The sequence below is a fragment of the Hevea brasiliensis genome, chromosome 15, assembly GCF_030052815.1.
Source record: "Hevea brasiliensis isolate MT/VB/25A 57/8 chromosome 15, ASM3005281v1, whole genome shotgun sequence".
In the NCBI taxonomy this organism is placed as follows: domain Eukaryota; kingdom Viridiplantae; phylum Streptophyta; class Magnoliopsida; order Malpighiales; family Euphorbiaceae; genus Hevea; species Hevea brasiliensis.
The window spans coordinates 62,600,779-62,616,085 of record NC_079507.1 but is presented as its reverse complement, the minus strand read 5'-3'; the positions used below and the strand labels follow the sequence as shown (position 1 = coordinate 62,616,085).

The window sequence follows — 15,307 nt, the reverse complement described above, 5'->3', positions numbered from 1 at the left end:
TAGACAATCCAAAATGACACCATCATAATAAATGGATTATATAAAGTTAAATCAAATTGATGATATCCAAGAAAGGAAATATAATGTAATATGAGTAATATTTTTTAACAGAACAACAATTTATTCAAACTAGCAAAGAGAGTACATGATTAAAAATTAAGATATATTCAAAACTTCAAATAAAATGATTTTTCTATATATTTAATGGCTACACAGTTTAGGGAAAAAGTAGATCATATTTGTGATTTGTGAGCCATCTAAGATTGGATATATGGAGAGAGAGAGGAGGGCAAAACTCTTGACCGAATTGTTTTCGTAAAAGTTAGCTTCATGGGCAAGTTGTATTGTTTTGATCCAAGGCCCTTGGTTGCACTGTTCTGCACTTCTGCTCTGCTTAATCTGGGTTTTCATCCTTAGTCCCACCAGTTTCGAGCTTTCTTCTTTGTTTTCTGCAGGGTCTTCGGGCTTGGTCTTTAGTTTGTTCAGTTTAGTATTTAAGTCTTTTCATTTTGTTTCGGCCTGGTTGGCTGATCTAGCCCATATTTTAATTCCTTTGTCATTAATAAATATTCTTGCTTATTAAAAAAATGGATAAAAAAAACTTAAATAATAAATTAAAAAAAAAAAAGCTAAAGTATGAGAGGGGGAAAAAAAAAAAAAGAAAAAAAGGGGAAATGATAGGAAAAAAAAAAAGTAGATGAGAGGAGGGAGGGATTGACACACGAGAATAGTTAACTTGAATAAAAACTTCATCAAATATTAATTAAAAAATTATTAAATAATTAATACAAATTATAGAAAGATGTTATAATAGTATATTAATTTTAATAAATTATAATTAATTGTTTATAATATTAAATAACTGAATGTAATTTTTAATTATATTTTTTTTACAAATAAAAACTCAATTTTTCTATAATATATATAAAAGTAGGAATAAAGGGAATATTAAAATTGTCAAAAATACTTTTTAACATTTTATATTATTTACAATATCATACTCAAATATCAATCTATCCATAAAAATATAATTAACTGAAAAAATGTATATTATTAATGGTTGAAATAATAAGGGGAAAAAAATTGAAGTGTTTGTTTAACTATAATTATATCAATCCTTCTTAAAAAGTAATGTAAAAATACTTAAAGTTCTAAATAAAACAGTAATCCAAGTCTATTTATCCAAATTGAATATTTTGATGCTTATTCTTTACGCTAAGGTAAAACTTTTATTGCAGTAATAAATATGATTAAACCATTAAAATGCTACTATTATTATTATTTATACGTTTGTTGCGTTTTGATTAAATAAAGGACAATAATATTAAAATAACGAAAAATGTAAAAAAAATATTAAATAAAAATAATAAAATTGAAGAATAGTTGGCTTCCATATAACAAGTTAAACGCTATTTTAATTGATATTATTTATATATAAGAAAGACGAAAATTTTTAACATTTAAACTCACCATTATAAAATTATTTACTTAAAAATTTATTATTTTAGTTTAGATATAAATATTAAATCTAATATTATTTATTATGGATTAAATCAATGACATACAAAGACATAATATTAAATTAATTAGACTTCAAATTCAAATAAATATCATAATTAGATTTTTTATTTCTCATACTTAGATTTAAAAAACTAAAAATTAAAAACTTCTTAATTCTTAATACGGAAAATATATAAAATTTAAAAATTAATATGAAATTATTAATTGCTGGAAGTTATTATTATTATTATTATTATTATTATTATTATTATTATTATTATTATTATTATTATTAAATTATCATGAATTAAAAAAATTACAAAATATATATGCTTTGAAAATTAAAATTCTATATAAAAATAAAAATTATAAATTATAAATCGACAAAAATAATAAAATTTATTATTTATAAGAGAAGACAATTAGGTAATAAAACACATAATTAAATATTAATTTTTTATTAATAAATATAAAACTCTTATGCAAACATATAGTGCATACGAAAATTGAAACCTAATTAATTTATAATTTTTCCAGCAGTATTTATTATTTATTAGCAATTATGTTCATTATTTATTTTTATTAATTTGATAGTGAAAAATACTTTAATTGATATTTATATGTTAATAAATTAATAAATCACATAGAATAAGTATTATATTGTATGGGAGAAAAATATTAAACAAAATCCTTAATATATGTTAATAAAATTTTAATTTATATTTTATTAATCTATTTAGGTATAAATTAATTACAATTTAATATTAAATATTGATTATATTTAATATATTTTAAATTTTAATAAATTTAAATAGTTAAAAGTTAATAATAAACTATAAATGCGTGTGTAATGCGCATAAAATAATTAGTCATACTAAATTCAAATAAGTGATTCTTGAATTACTTTCTCACTAATTAAGCCTTCAAGTTCATACGATGAGAAAGTGAACAAAAAGGCACTATTATAGTATATTTTACGGTTACTTGGTTTAAAATAAAATAAAGTTATTTTATTACCGAAAATAAGTTGATTTAACGAAATTTTAAATTTTGTCTCATTAATTTTTGTAAAATAATACTTTTTTTTCATAAAATAGTTAATTACATAAGTTTTATTAACTTAATGAAAAAAATAAAATTTCTTCAATATCTTAAATTATTATATTTTTCACAACATCTCAAATTTTAATTAAAATAATATTTATTAAATGTGAATAAGTATATCTTATTTAATTTTATTTATAATATTTTTATCACTATTATAAAATATTATATATATTATTTTATGTGAAAAAAGGAAATGTTTTATTAAATTAATAAAATTTTTGTAATTGATTATTTAAAAAATAAACATTTTACAAAAATTTAATGGGATCAATTTTAAAATTTCATTAAATTACCTTATTTTTTATAATAAAATAATATTTACTTTATTTTTAACCAAAGAACCATAGAATACACCCACTATTATATTCTGCTATCAAGAGAAGGCTTTTGCACCTCAACATCTAGTTTCCTCTGCTCGCTTGGAGTATGGGGTTAACAGACATCAAATTTTGCTAAGGACAGATGATGACAACGAACACTATACCAATCAATGGGACGAGAAGCAAATCAGATTCAACATAGATGAGAATCTTCGAGCAAAGTGCAGATGAAGAAAGCCACAGTTGAGCAAGCTAATTGTTTGCTGTGAAGTCTAAAAATAATTAATAAATAAAATTAATTATTTTGATGTAAATATTTATATTATTATGCGAGGTGTTGGGGCATGGTCGTCTTCCTCTAATCCCCAACATTAACTTCACTCTTGTCAATACAGTAGCTTTATTTTTTTCTAATAAAAAATTTAAGAGAGTGAAAATTTAAATATAACTCTATTAAGTGAATAATATATTTTTAATAACTTGATCAAAATTTGCGAAGCATAGATTTTAACTTTATGGTTACTTAATGGGTTTCTCTTCCAATAGCAAAAGTCCACCTTTTACTTTCTTTATGCTTTTGATTAAGGTGGATTGTATATTTACTTTATTTAAAATAAAATAAATTATTTAAAAGATATTCTAACATCATGAAATTTTTATGTTTCATTGTTTGCATTTAGATAAAATGATATTTATTTTTTATAAAATAATTTTTATAAAAAAAATAATAAATTAATAAAAAAATATGACACTTCATGAAACAATAAAGTATATAAAATGAGACTTTTTATAAAATAGTATTAGTTTTATATTATTTTAAATTAATAACAATAAGTGAAATCATTTATAGTTAATAATAAAAATATAAAAACCCATTCATTATTATTAAATTAAATTAATGTTCATCATATTAATTTTATATAAAAACATATTTATATTTTAATATATTTTTACGAAAATGATAATGTCAAAAAAATAATGCATTTTGAGATTTTTTTTATAATCCTATCACGAACTTTTTTTAATAAAATATCTTAAATTTTGAATTTTTATAATTATACTCTGCTGTCTATTTAAATATCCAAAAAAAAAATCTCAAACTTTATTTTCTTTTTAATTTTACTTTAAAATATTTTTTTAATAAATATAATCTCAAACTTTGAAATTTACTACAATTGAACCATATCATTAGTTGCCCCATTAAATGTTAATAGAGGTGTCATATTAGCATTTTTAATCCTCAAATTAAAACTAATTAAATCTAATTTATACTAAAATAAATCTTAATTAATTAATTAATGGGTCTTATTTTAAGACTGTAAATTTAATTGAGTTATTGAGAGGGAGATATTGATGGCGACTGATATTGAGTCTTCACAAGGCCAGGATTGGGCAAAGGTAAGCATCACATAAGTGAAGGCTTATTAGGGTGATAAAGGATGATTGAGATAGGTTATATACTCTAATGCAATAGGAGATAAATAAGTGTGTTGGTCAGTAATAATGGAATGAGTGGGTACAAGAGATTAGTGTCGACTGGCTTTATGAGGCATAGAGATTAAGTTAAATTTAATTAGTATCAATTTAGAAATTAAAAGTGTCGACTTAATGAATCAACTAGTGATGAGATTTAATTATAATAAAATTTAAAGTTCGAAATATATTTGTTAAAAAAAATTCTAAGTACAATTACGAAAAAAAAGGGCAAATTTTGAGTTTTTTTGAACATTTCCTATATATATTGATACGACGAAGTCCTCAGAAATAGTAATGAAACAGGCGGTAAAATATAATTGTAAAGTTCAAAATTTTTAATGAGTATTTTTGTTAAAAAAAAAAAAAGTTTTGAGCAGATTATAAAAAACCTTAAAGTTCAGATTTTTTGAAATATTATCCCTTTGTGAAATAATTGGTTTATAAAAATATAAAATATTAATTTAAATAAAATATATGAGCTAAATTAAATATATGTGTTTTATAAGATTTAAATTTTATTCGTAAATCAAAATAAATTTATTTATTTTAAATAAAATAATTATAAAAGCAGCTTTAAAATTGTCTTCCTTTGAATAATGGCCTTAACTATTTTCCAAGTTCATATTTCGGCACACATCTGCTCCAGCTGAAATCCATACAAACCGATGCTCTAATTTTAGTTCATAGTCACGTTAACTGTGAGGCCAATAGTTTGGCGTAGACCTGGCCACAACCTGGTATGGACTATGAGTAGGACTAAGATCAACCAGCGTTAAATTTGGCACCGGATCAGCTCAAGGTTTTGGTTCTTGAATGAGATCGAAATCGGTTCAAGGAGTTTGGTTACTTTCCCTTTTCCTTGATTCAAAATCAGAATTGATATAAAATCAGTCAATTCGGACTGGCGGTTTAGTCTAGTTTTAATTTAATTTAAAATTTTTAAAATATTTTTTTTTCTACATTATAGATTATTTTGAGTATTTTTAATTAGTAGACCATTATCATTCTGAAATTAAGTATACAATAATTTTCATGAATTTTTTAATTTAATTAGCATATTTTAAATTTTTAAGTTCGATTCGAAATTTTTAAAATTTTTTCTTTTTAACATTTTTTCTCAATTATATAGATATTAATTTTTAGAACATTCTTAAATAAAATACACAATAATTTCTATGAATTTTTAAAGAAAATTAGTTTAAAGTTTAATGAATTAAAAAAATTTACTTTTGGTGCTTAAGGTGTTGAAATATCTAAAAAGGATTTCTTTTTAATTGTTGAATTTTTTTGAATTATTATTATTTCTAGGAAATGAATTTATTATGAGTTAAAATTTTATATTGATGTATGCACATCATGCAAGATATGTTAGTGTAGAAATTGAAATTTTTATGAATATTGATTCAAAATTCATATTAGAGCAAAAATGGTCCGGACCAAAGCTTAACTCTGAAACCACAACTTTTAAAAAGTGGAACCAAAACAACTTCAAAATCCAATTAAAATTCACCCGGAATTATAATTGAATTGGAACCAATTCGATTCATTTGAACTCACACTGATTTTGATTTGAGCCTCCCAAAATCAAAAAAATCGTTGATTCCTATCCTGAACGGCCCTTAGTCAGGACTCGTGTGGCTAACTCTCTAGCCAAGTTGCTATTGAGCTAGATGAGATTGAGAACATTTCGATGCAGTTCGTGCCTCGTTCCGCTGTTGCTGTTGTTCTTTATGATGTTTATGCTGCTTTTCAGTAAATTGCTTTTTCTTCTGGAAAAAACTTTCACAATTTTAGAGAAAAAAAAAAAAGAAGGGATAATAAAAAGGAAAACAAAAATATTAACTAAAAAAGGAAAATGAATGAAAATGAAAAAAAAATATCATGTTTTATTGAAAAATAAAAGGGAAAATGGTTTATCATGGGTAAAAATTATTAAAAAATTAATATATATATATATATATTTATAATTCTTATAAAAAATAAGGTACAAGTGCGAATTCATTAAATATTATTATAGAAAAATTATAATTTACCTTAATTTCTGGAGTCTTTCTGTCGGCAAAAGAATTTTATTTTAGTCCTTAAATCATGGTGAAATATTCAATTCATGTTAAGCAAACTTTACATTCAATCCTGTCCCATGTTTTTTTTTTCATTAATTAACTCACTAATTGAGCAAGTGTTATCTATCAGTTAATTAAAAAAAAATTATAAAAGTGTTTACATAATTGATTTCAACTTTATTGTGTTTACCTAACATTTTAATGGTATAAAATAAGTAATTCACACTAAATTGTAGATTTTAGCAAATATTGTATAAGATATTAAAATTAATTCATAAATTTTAATAAATTTTTAATTTTTTAAAAAAATTGGATGAATAAAAATTTAAATTTAAATATAATAAATAAATAAAATATCTTTAATCAATAAATTAATGGGTTAGTTTAAATATCACCCTCTTGGGACCATGCTTTGTATCCACCGCCATTATTGAAAATTGGCTGTTTTCCACTATTGAAAATTGGACCCGGTTTCCGACAACGACAGTCCTGCTGCTCCTTTTTTCCCCCTCAACTCACTGATGAATAACGATATAATTCTATACTAATTTTTATATCTTATAAATTACGGTCTAGTTATTTCAAGCTGTCATATCGTAATTGGGAAAAAAATTCAAACCATGTGTAAGTAGAATTTATTACCAAGAATACAAAAAGGCGTCTACAAAGGGGCCGTGACATTCAAAATTTGCGCGTGCCCGTCTCCATCAGCAGAGATGACAGTTGCCCACTTGAGTTCACTTTCCCTACGAGAGATTACTTCTTTGCCCCCCCCTCCTTTTTTTTATTTTTTTTTTTATTTCAATACATGTATTGTATCCATAAAATTTTGATATGATATGATGAATAATTTGTGGAGTTGAGATATTATTATATTAAATAATATTTTAAAAGTGAATGAAATAATAAAGTATTAATATTTATTTAAAATATTTTAAAAATAAAAAAAAATCAAAATAAATATATAAAAGAAAATAAAAAAATTATGAAAAATGACGAGGAAAAAATAAAATTAAAATATATATGCTTTAAAATATGTATAGATGTTTGTATTTTTTTATTTTTACCCTTAATTTTGGTATACTTAAAAAATCGAATTACTTGTTGAAGTTAAAAGTACATATTTTTTGATATCTTCTTATTTGGTTTGTTTTTTTTACTCAATTCTCTTATTTTATTATTTATTTTATATAAATTTCTCTTTAACTGCTTGCTTGCTGTTATATATTAAAAAAATATATATTAAAATTTTTTTATATATAATAATAGAAGTAGATTGTTGAAAAGTGGTTAATGTGTGTTAATTGATCAGGTTATTTCGGATTGTATATATATATATATATATATTTTATTTATCTTAGAATTCTAATGCATCACTATTTTGAATTAGTAAAAAAGCTAATAAGGTTGCTCACTATTCTAAAGCATCACTTTTTTTTTAAAAAAAGTATTTTTTTAAAATTAATAAAAAAATATATATTTTATTAAAAAATAATAAATATTAATCATTATTTAATAAAAATAAAATTTATAAATTTTAATTAACTATAATTATTATAAAACTGACTTCTTCCATAATTTACCCTGTGTCCCCCTGATTTCATCAAATGTTAAAAAGACCTTTTTTTCATCTTTTATTGCTAAAAAAAAGTGGGAATAAGAACATGGGAAATAAGAAAAATCTGGTAAAAAAAAAAAATCTTTTTCCATGCATGAAGCATATGCTTAGCATCAATTATGTATTGAGAATATTAAAAAAAAAAAATTGTATTGAGAATAAAAGTAGGTTCCTTTAGCTGTAAGCCATGCACGTTTCTGTAAGAATTCGAAATTTCTGTCACAAGTGCAATGCATTATTGTCGTAAAAGTGGACAATGTACTAATATTAATAATATTTTCTTGCTTTTATATATTAAAAAAAAAAAGGAAACAGTGCAGAGATTGAAAGGAAAGAGTGTGGAAACATATGCAGATAATGCAGTGATCAAGTCAAAAGTGCGTGACGTCAAACAGTTATACGTGTCCCCTATATTAATTTTTTGGGGGGTCCATTTAACCTTTTTTTTTTTTTTTTTTTTTTTTAAGGTTGCTCAGTGTCCAGCAAACATAATTTCTGTCACCGTGCAATAATGGTTAACAGATTGGGATATTTAAAATTATTTAAAATTATTTAATTTTATATATTTTATTAATAATTTAACTTTAAATTTTAATTATTAAATATAATATTCAAATTTTATTTATTTAAACTATAATATCTTAAAATTTTAAATATTATTATAAATGTATATATTTCTAAAACAATAAAATTTATGTTTAAAAAAATAAAATTTATATTTAATAATTAATTAATTATTTTATTTATATAAATAAAATATAAAATTTAAATTCAAACCTATCAGTAACACTATAATATCTGATTATATATTATTTAAAATTTTTTTATTAAAGTAGAATTAAATTAAATATTTAAAAATATTTATCTGGTTATTTTTATTTAATTACTTCGTCGTTTAGTTGAAAATAATTTTTTAAAAATAAAAAATGTAATATTATAATTATAATATTAAAATTAAGATATAAAATATATTTTAAATATAAAAAAAAAATAATCAAGTGGATTTACTCTAATCGAAGTCTCACATCTTTAATCACCAATTACCCCCACATGACATGATGTTTTCGAATAGGCCATGGGATAGAACAGATTGACGTCAATAATAAAATTACATGAAAATGGCAGGGTACCTGCCCCAGCTGCTTCCAATCCTTATTGGTCTATAAATGAAAGCTTCAACGAGACCATTTCTATACATTGAAAACTCATCAAAACCATTGGCTAGGTACAGAGAGGACGATGCATCTCTCTCCATTGATGTTGGTGGCGATAGCTTTATATGCAATTTTAGTTGGATCATTAAGACCCCTGGCCTACGCTCAGCTATCTCCAACATTTTATGATCAAAGCTGCCCAAACGTCTCCAACATTATTCGTGGAGTCATCCAAGAATCCTTGCAATCTGATTCCAGGATTGGTGCCAGCCTCATCAGGCTTCATTTCCACGACTGCTTTGTCAATGTAAATTTCATTAACTATTCATCTCTCTGGAGTTCAGATTTTTTCTGTTATTTCTTTCCTTTTTGATCACATCAAACCTTGTTTTAGTGATGAGTCCAAATGTATTGATCTTGTTTCAGGGTTGCGATGCATCAATTTTGTTGGACAATACTGATACTATAGAGAGTGAGAAACAAGCTGCTGCAAATAACAACTCAGCTAGAGGTTTTGATGTTGTTGATACAATGAAGGCTAGATTGGAGAGTGCTTGTCCTGGCATTGTTTCTTGTGCTGATATTCTCACTGTTGCAGCTCAACAATCTGTTGATTTGGTAATGTTACTACTATTATATGTTTTGGGTATTGAATCTAGGCAAAAATTATTTTCTCCTCCATATAATCTATATGCTAGCTTTTAATACGTTTATTATATCACACTTTTATTTTAATAAATCAATAATATTTTATTCAGAAAAAATTATCAATAATTTAAAATTCTAATTTCATATATTATAAAATAAATATTTAACTATTAATTCAGTGACATAATAATTACATACGAATGTATCAAATATATTTTTTATTTTTTATTTTTGTACGGATAAATATGCATCTAAATGGGTAGTACTCATCGCATCCATTGCTATATGCACTTCGGTTTTTTTTTTTTTTTTTTACTAATTGTATGATTCTGCTAGTAATTAAATGATTTAGATGACGATAACATAATTAATTATTTAATTAGTGATACTTTATGTATGAATTAATCATACTAATCTAAGCATGCAGGCAGGAGGGCCAACATGGACAAATCTACTTGGAAGAAGAGATAGCTTAACAGCAAGCAGAAGTCAAGCTAATCTTAGCATTCCAGGTCCTTTCGAGACCCTTGACCAGCTCAAGTCCAAGTTCACCGCCGTAGGCCTCAACAACAATACCGATCTAGTTGCCCTGTCTGGTAATTTTAATTTTTCTTTTTTCAAATAATAATCACTATTAACTTATTATAAAGACTTAATTATTTTCCTTGGTAATCATCAGGTGCTCACACGTTTGGAAGAGCTCAATGCAGAACATTTAGCCCCCGTTTGTACAACTTCAATAACACTAATTCTCCAGACCCAACATTGAACACAACGTATCTGCAAACGCTTCAACAAATATGTCCACAAGGAGGAAATGGGAGTGTAATAACTAATCTTGATCTAACAACTCCTGATACCTTTGATAATGAATATTTCTCCAATCTTCTAATTGGAGAAGGCCTTCTCCAGAGTGATCAAGAACTATTTAACACTACTGGGGCTGATACTGTTGCTATTGTTCAAAATTTTAGTGCTAATCAGACTGCTTTTTTTGAAAGCTTTGTGACGTCCATGCTCAGAATGGGAAATCTCAGCGTTTTAACAGGAACTACTGGAGAGATTAGATTGAATTGCAGCAAAGTTAATGGAAATTCATCAGCTGGAGCAGAAACTCTTCTTGTTAGCTCCATGTGATTTAAGAAAAACGTTGCATGCTAAAATAAGCTGTCATGATTAGACCATATATATATATATATATATATATATATATATATATATAAATTGGTATGCTATTTTAAATGCTTGATTTTTATATGGATACAGTGGACAATTAAGAAATTGTTTTTTTTTTCATTTATTTAAAGAGGTCTAATGGGTCTAAGTAATCATTAATTTGATACACAACGAAATAGTCATTTTCCTTAAATAATTACTATAAAAGTAACAATTTTAAGATTTAGAATTTTCTCAATTTTTTGAGATAAAAATTTAGATACAGACACGGGTTTAAATAAAACTTGATCTTTTTATTTAATTAATTTATGAAATATTTTATTTATTTAATTATAATATGTGCTTTCATATATTGTACTAGATATATACTATCATCACCTAACAGCTTTTCGTTTTATATAATAAATTAAGTTTCATTACATAATTGTTTAATTATTATATGCAGACCTTAGGGAAAGTGTATATATATATATATATATATATAAACAGCCAATATGTAAAAGGGTCTAGACTAGAAGTTAAGAAAATCTGTTTTTTCTCCTTAATTGAGGACAGCAAAATCCAAATTTCTAAAAGATCAAATACTTCAATTATACTAAATAAATAAATATTTTATATAAATCTGCATAAATATTGATAAAACATTACAATTATTAATCGATTAAATATAAAATATTTAAAGAGAATGTAATTTGCTTTGGAAATTTTTTTATTCTAATTTTAAAATTTTTAAAAGTTTTCAAATATTTTTATTTAAATTAGTAAAAATCATATTTAAAAATTTCAAACTTATTTCAGAAAATAATAAAAAAAAATATAATATTTAGAGTTATTCTGGATAAATCCAACATATTAAATTTGTTAATTTATAAATTATTTAATATAAATTTAATATATTTAGTCATTACAATTTCAAAATAGTTTACTGCTGTATTTTCAGGATTTTAGACCATCTTTCATATATATATATATATATATATATATATATATATATATATATATATATATATATATATATATATATATATTAGTCATTAAAATTTATAAAAAAATGTTTTTCAATTACATTTTTTAAAGCAAAAATTAGAATACATTTGGCCCCATTGCACATTTGTCGAGGGGAAAAATGACGTTAACTTTTAGCCATGCAAATTTATTTAAAAAAAAAAGATAAATTATGTAATAAATTCTCTCGAATATTCACATTAAATAGTTAAATCTTAAATTTAAAATAATAAAATCTATAATTTTATTTTATAAATGAAAATACACATACATTTAATAATTTACTTAAAAAATAAATGAACTCATCAACTTGAAATATATTATTAAAATTAAATGATGCACTTATATATTGCGGACTGAGCATAGAGTATAATCCTAAAATTATCTTCATCCTCAATGCGAAATTATATATTCTATCACATGTGTGGTATATGATTAATCACTAACACCTCCATGTATGATGTTAAATACAGGTTAGGTTGAATAGAACCATCTGTGAAAAATCAAATGAAACTTGCCAGGCATCTTCCCCAATTTCCAATACTGTGTAAAAGCTAGGAGATTAATTAGAATTTCTTCTAGCTTTTATTCATATCTTATCTGATTAGACTAGAATTGAATTAAATATTTAAAAATACTAAAGCAGTTGCAATCTATGTTTATAGAATATATAATCATTTTAAATTAAAAATAAGTTTTAAAAATTAGAATTTTAAATTATAATTACAATATTAAAAATTATATGGGGATTGGACATATTAATTGAAGATATAAAAAATAAATATATTTTAAATTATCTACAAAAATAAATAATCAATTAGATTTAACCTCCTCGATCGAGTCGCCAATTAAACATATAATAACCCATACGCATCACTTCTTTCGTCACCAATTGCCTCCCCCATTCATGATGCTTCGAATGGGGACAGAAGACAATAAAATTAAAATAACATGGCCGGGCACCTGCCCCAGCTGCTTCCAATCCTTATCGGTCTATAAATGAAAGCTTCAATGAGACCATAAACTCATCAAAACCATTAGCTAGGTACAGAGAAGACGATGCATCCCTCTCCATTGATGTTGGTGGCGATAGCTTTATATGCAATTTTAGTTGGATCATCAGGACCCCTGGCCTATGCTCAGCTATCTCCAACATTCTATGATCAAAGCTGCCCAAATGTCTCCTCCATTATTCGTGGAGTCATCCAAGAAGCCTTGCAATCTGATTCCAGGATTGGTGGCAGCCTCATCAGGCTTCACTTCCATGACTGCTTTGTCAATGTCAATTCATCAATAAGCTTATTCTTTCCTTTTGGATCATATCAGGCCTTGTTTTAGTGATGAGCCCAAATGTATTGATCTTGTTACAGGGTTGTGATGCATCACTTTTGTTGGACAATACAGCTACTATAGAGAGTGAGAAACAAGCTCTTGCAAATAACAACTCAGCCAGAGGTTTTGATGTTGTTGATAAAATGAAGGCTAGGCTGGAGAGTGCTTGTCCTGGCATTGTTTCTTGTGCTGATATTCTCACTGTTGCAGCTCAACAATCGGTCGATTTGGTAATGTTACCACTAATCTATACGCTAGCTTCCAATATTATGTTTATTATATTAATTCGTTGACATAATTATTACATATGAACATATCAATTATTCAACTTAGCTAGTTTTTATTTATTTATTTATTTGGCGTAAATTTGCATATCTAAATTAATATATAGCATAGGTCATGACCACATCAACTACCATGTGCATTTTTTTTTTTCTAATTGTATGATTCTACAGGCAATTAAATGGATTAGAGATGGTGAGATCCCATAATTAATTATTTAATTAGTGGTGATTTATGTATGAATTAATCATACTAAGTTAAGCATGTAGGCTGGAGGACCAACATGGACCAATCTACTTGGAAGAAGAGATAGCTTAACAGCAAACAGAAGTCAAGCTAATATTAGCCTTCCAGGTCCTTTCGAAACCCTTGAGGGGCTTAAGTCCAAGTTCAATGCTGTCGGTCTCAACAACGACACCGATCTAGTTGCCCTATCTGGTAATTTTTAATTTTTATCTTTTCCAAAAAATAATCTCCAATAACTTATGTAAAAATTCTTAATGAGATTAGACGACTTCTTTAATTTTCATTTAGAAGGTTGAATAGGTAAATTAATTTTTTAAAAATTAAAATATTATATTAGTCAGTCCAATCAATTAATTTTTTAGAAAAAATAACACAATCGAATTAAATAATTTATTTTTTCCTTGGTATTCATCAGGTGCTCACACATTTGGAAGAGCTCAATGTAGAACATTCAGCAATCGTTTATACACCTTCAATAACACCAATTCTCCAGACCCAACATTGAACGCAACATATCTGCAAACGCTTCAACAAATATGTCCACAAGGAGGAAATGGGAGTGTAATAACCAATCTTGATCTCACAACTCCTGATACCTTTGACAATAATTATTTCTCCAATCTTCTAGTTGCCGAAGGCCTTCTCCAAAGTGATCAGGAACTATTTTCAACTCCTGGGGCTGATACTGTTGCCATTGTTAGAAATTTTAGCGCTAATCAGACTGCTTTCTTTGAAAACTTTGTGAAGTCCATGCTCAGAATGGGAAATCTCAGCCTTTTAACAGGAACTAATGGAGAGATTAGATTGAATTGCAGCAAAGTTAATGGAAATTCATCAGCAGGAGCAGACACTCTTCTTGTTAGCTCCATGTGATTTAAAAAAAATCTTAGATGCTAAAATAAACTTTGTCATTATTAGACCATATAAATAAACTTAATTTGGTAAATATTTGATTTTTATATAGATACAAATACAATGGACAATTAAGAGATTATTATTTTTTATTTATTTAAAGAGGTCAAAGGGCCAGGTCTGAGTAAAAATTAATTTGATACACAATAAAAAATCAGCCCTCTTCCTTAAATAATTCTCATCATAACAATAATAAATTTTCAGATTTAAAATTTTCCCACTCTATGTAATTTTAAAGATTTAAAAATATTGATAGTCGCAGGAATTATTACTTTTATAATTTTAAAACTTAAAGAATACTGATTAGATTAAAAATTATTATTTTTTATTTAATTTCAAATGAAATTGTAATTTAAAATTTTATTCACTGATCTAATTCCAATACCATTAAATATAAGTTTGAAATCCAGTTAACATATATACTTAAAGCCTATTTTATTGTTGTATATTTAAGAAGTAATTTATATA

General features: G+C 25.0%; 2 protein-coding genes across 2 annotated transcripts; both read left to right on the top strand.

The window, feature by feature from the left end:
• The first annotated feature begins 9,261 nt into the window (after positions 1–9,261).
• LOC110652915 (peroxidase A2) lies at positions 9,262–11,167 on the top strand. Its single transcript, XM_058136789.1, has 4 exons — positions 9,262–9,545; positions 9,665–9,856; positions 10,314–10,482; positions 10,566–11,167. The coding sequence occupies exons 1-4, from the start codon at positions 9,324–9,326 to the stop codon at positions 11,021–11,023; spliced, it is 1,041 nt and encodes a 346-aa protein (XP_057992772.1). The 5' UTR covers positions 9,262–9,323; the 3' UTR covers positions 11,024–11,167.
• A 1,916-nt stretch (positions 11,168–13,083) lies between these two features.
• On the top strand, positions 13,084–14,840 carry LOC110652916 (peroxidase A2-like). Its single transcript, XM_021808534.2, has 4 exons — positions 13,084–13,348; positions 13,438–13,629; positions 13,951–14,119; positions 14,343–14,840. Exons 1-4 carry the CDS (start codon positions 13,127–13,129, stop codon positions 14,798–14,800), a joined length of 1,041 nt encoding a protein of 346 aa, XP_021664226.2. The 5' UTR covers positions 13,084–13,126; the 3' UTR covers positions 14,801–14,840.
• The last annotated feature ends 467 nt before the right edge of the window (positions 14,841–15,307 follow it).